Source organism: Alosa sapidissima, chromosome 23 (assembly GCF_018492685.1).
Source record: "Alosa sapidissima isolate fAloSap1 chromosome 23, fAloSap1.pri, whole genome shotgun sequence".
NCBI classification, from domain to species: Eukaryota; Metazoa; Chordata; class Actinopteri; order Clupeiformes; family Clupeidae; genus Alosa; species Alosa sapidissima.
In genome coordinates this window covers 28,114,151-28,116,650 of record NC_055979.1, presented here as the reverse complement: position 1 = coordinate 28,116,650, position 2,500 = coordinate 28,114,151, and the positions used below count along the sequence as shown (strand labels likewise).

At 41.1% G+C, this 2,500-nt stretch overlaps 1 protein-coding gene across 1 annotated transcript in view; it reads right to left on the bottom strand.

Annotated features, from left to right (window-relative positions):
- trim25l (tripartite motif containing 25, like) overlaps nt 1-2,500 on the bottom strand; it is an 18,903-nt gene that overhangs the window by 8,671 nt on the left and 7,732 nt on the right. The window contains exon 15 of the mRNA XM_042080631.1: nt 127-207. Within this exon, the coding sequence (XP_041936565.1) occupies nt 127-207 (81 nt within the window). The remainder of the gene's footprint in view (nt 1-126; nt 208-2,500) is intronic.

Below are 2,500 nucleotides of genomic sequence, written 5' to 3'. Positions count from 1 at the left end.
TGTGTGTGTGTGTGCGTGTCTGTGTCTGTGTGTGTGTGTGTGTGTGTGTGTGTGTGTGTGTATGTGTGTATTTGTGTGTGTGTTTGTGTGTGTGTGTGTGTGTGTGTGTGTGTAAAAAACACTTACATTGATTCCTGTCCTGTGTTTGTCTCTGTGGAGTGTGTGATGATGATGATGTGTGGGTGGGACCACTGATGTCTGTGTTATCTGGCAATGATACATACTCCGTTACGTCACACAATACAGTCACATTTAACACACACGTAAAAACACACAGACTCTGTCCCACTCAGATAGACTGACAAACACACACACACACACACACACACATGCACGCACCCACACCCACACAAACTCAGTTACATCACACAATACAGTCACATTTAACACACACATATAAACACACACAAACTCTGGTCCAGACAGACAAACACACATACACACATACATCTGGCCCTGTGTGTCTGTGCATACACACACACGTGCATGCACAGACACACAGGGCCAGATGTACTAATATTTTGCACCCACTTCAGGCTTATTTGATTCGCAACGTGCACGTAACATTGCAAGGTATGTACACACAGGCTGCACTGAGGAAAAAGCGCAGACTGCCTGTCGCGGGAGCTGCGAATGGCTATTTGCGCTTTTCCGTGTCATGCATATGCATTCATAGGAGGGTCAGGGGAAAGTGGGAGTTTCGCACAAACATAGGGGAGGAGAAGTGCTAATAGTGAGTATTCCGCCATATGTATGAAAACAGCGTAATCCAAATCGCAGTTAAATGTGTCAATTAGAGAAACTTTTAGAGACAGCTGAATCAGTATTCAGGTTTTCTTCATTGTACTATGTCCAAAAGCAACCTTAACCTTTCTAATATTGAAGAGGAGGAGAGGAGAGAAGAGGAAGAGGAGGAGAGGAAGAGGAGAGATAGACTTCTCTGCTTAGTCTGTCTGCCTCTCCACCCTCTCCATGTTTGAGTACTGACTGCCCACTACTGCTTTACTACTGTTTTACTACTGTTTTACTAATGTACACAGCCTAATGTTTTCACTACTGTTTTACTGCTACACTGTTTTTAATGCTATATTAGCACACATGATCAATGGCTGCGGTCAGGCTTCTGCTACAATACTGAATGAATGAATGGCTATAACCCTATTACCTCAACCTGTTCTTGCACTGAAATAGTTTTTTATTCTACCTTGTCTACATTACACTTTACTCTCCTATTTGTCCATATTATTTATGCTGGTCTCTAGACCTTACTCTTGCACTGTTGCACTGTTGGACTAATGTTGAACTACTTTTTGCACCTTCACCATGACACTCACTCTCTTGAGCACCTTGCCATGCACACATAACTAAGGACTATGGTTGGACTACTGTTTGCACCTTCACCATGATACTCACTCTCTTGCCATGCACACATAACTAAGGACTATGGTTGGACTACTTTTTGCACCTTCACCATGACACTCACTCCCTTTAGCACCTCACCAGTCCCGGCCCTGTCACTACAAGCGTCTTATGCTTGATCACCCTCAAGCACATTGGACTTTCTTAATTTAACTTATATAGTGTATTTAGTATTTAGTTTTGTTAGTTTTCTTATCTTTCTTATCTTCTACTGTCTTTATTGTACAGTGGAGTTTAGTTATATGTTTATACCCTTGAATTTCCCCATGGGGATCAATAAAGTATCTATCTATCTATCTATCTATCTATCTATCTATTTATCTATCTATCTATCTATCTATCTATCTATCTATCTATCTATCTATCTATCTAATATCCTAGTTTCACTTTCATGACATACACTTCCCAATCTGCTAGACTAAGTCATAGCCCTAGTCTACGTGCAGTAAAAAAGTATTTTTTAAGTAGATTAGTAGAACTACTAGGCCTAATCTGTATGTCGCTGCTCGTTGAGTTCTTATTATCATGTATGATTGCTACAGTTTGATTCTTTTTAATGTCTCAATTTGTTTAACTCTATTCAACTGCGCTTGTGGTTCAGCTGTGGGCACGCAATTGACCTGTCGCTAAGCTCCGCCCCCATTGTTACCGTGTGAAAACTCGGACAAACAAACCAGACTTGATTAGAAATACATTGTGGACAATGGCAGCTGACAGTATATGAAAGCAGGCTTTGAGGACGTTTTGGTGGATAAAGGATTTACTTTCCTCCAGAAGCTATCAAAAGGGACTTAATTATGCTATGGAGGGGTGTATTCAAAACTTTAGAATACAAACAAGGTGACAAGCAGTTGTGGCGAGTAGCCGTGCAAATCACCTGCAAAAACCACTGACGTTAATGCTAGCTAGCTAGCTAGTGGAAGATTGATACTAAGATATGTTAGGTTACGTTAATATGTGATGTAGTAAGAATATAGTAGTTGGTTAATGAGCATTTTCATCTTGGGATTTAACAGGGAACCTGTGCCCACGCTGTTGGCTTGGTAGCCTACATTACGTCGAGCTGTTGCAAATGCGAGAG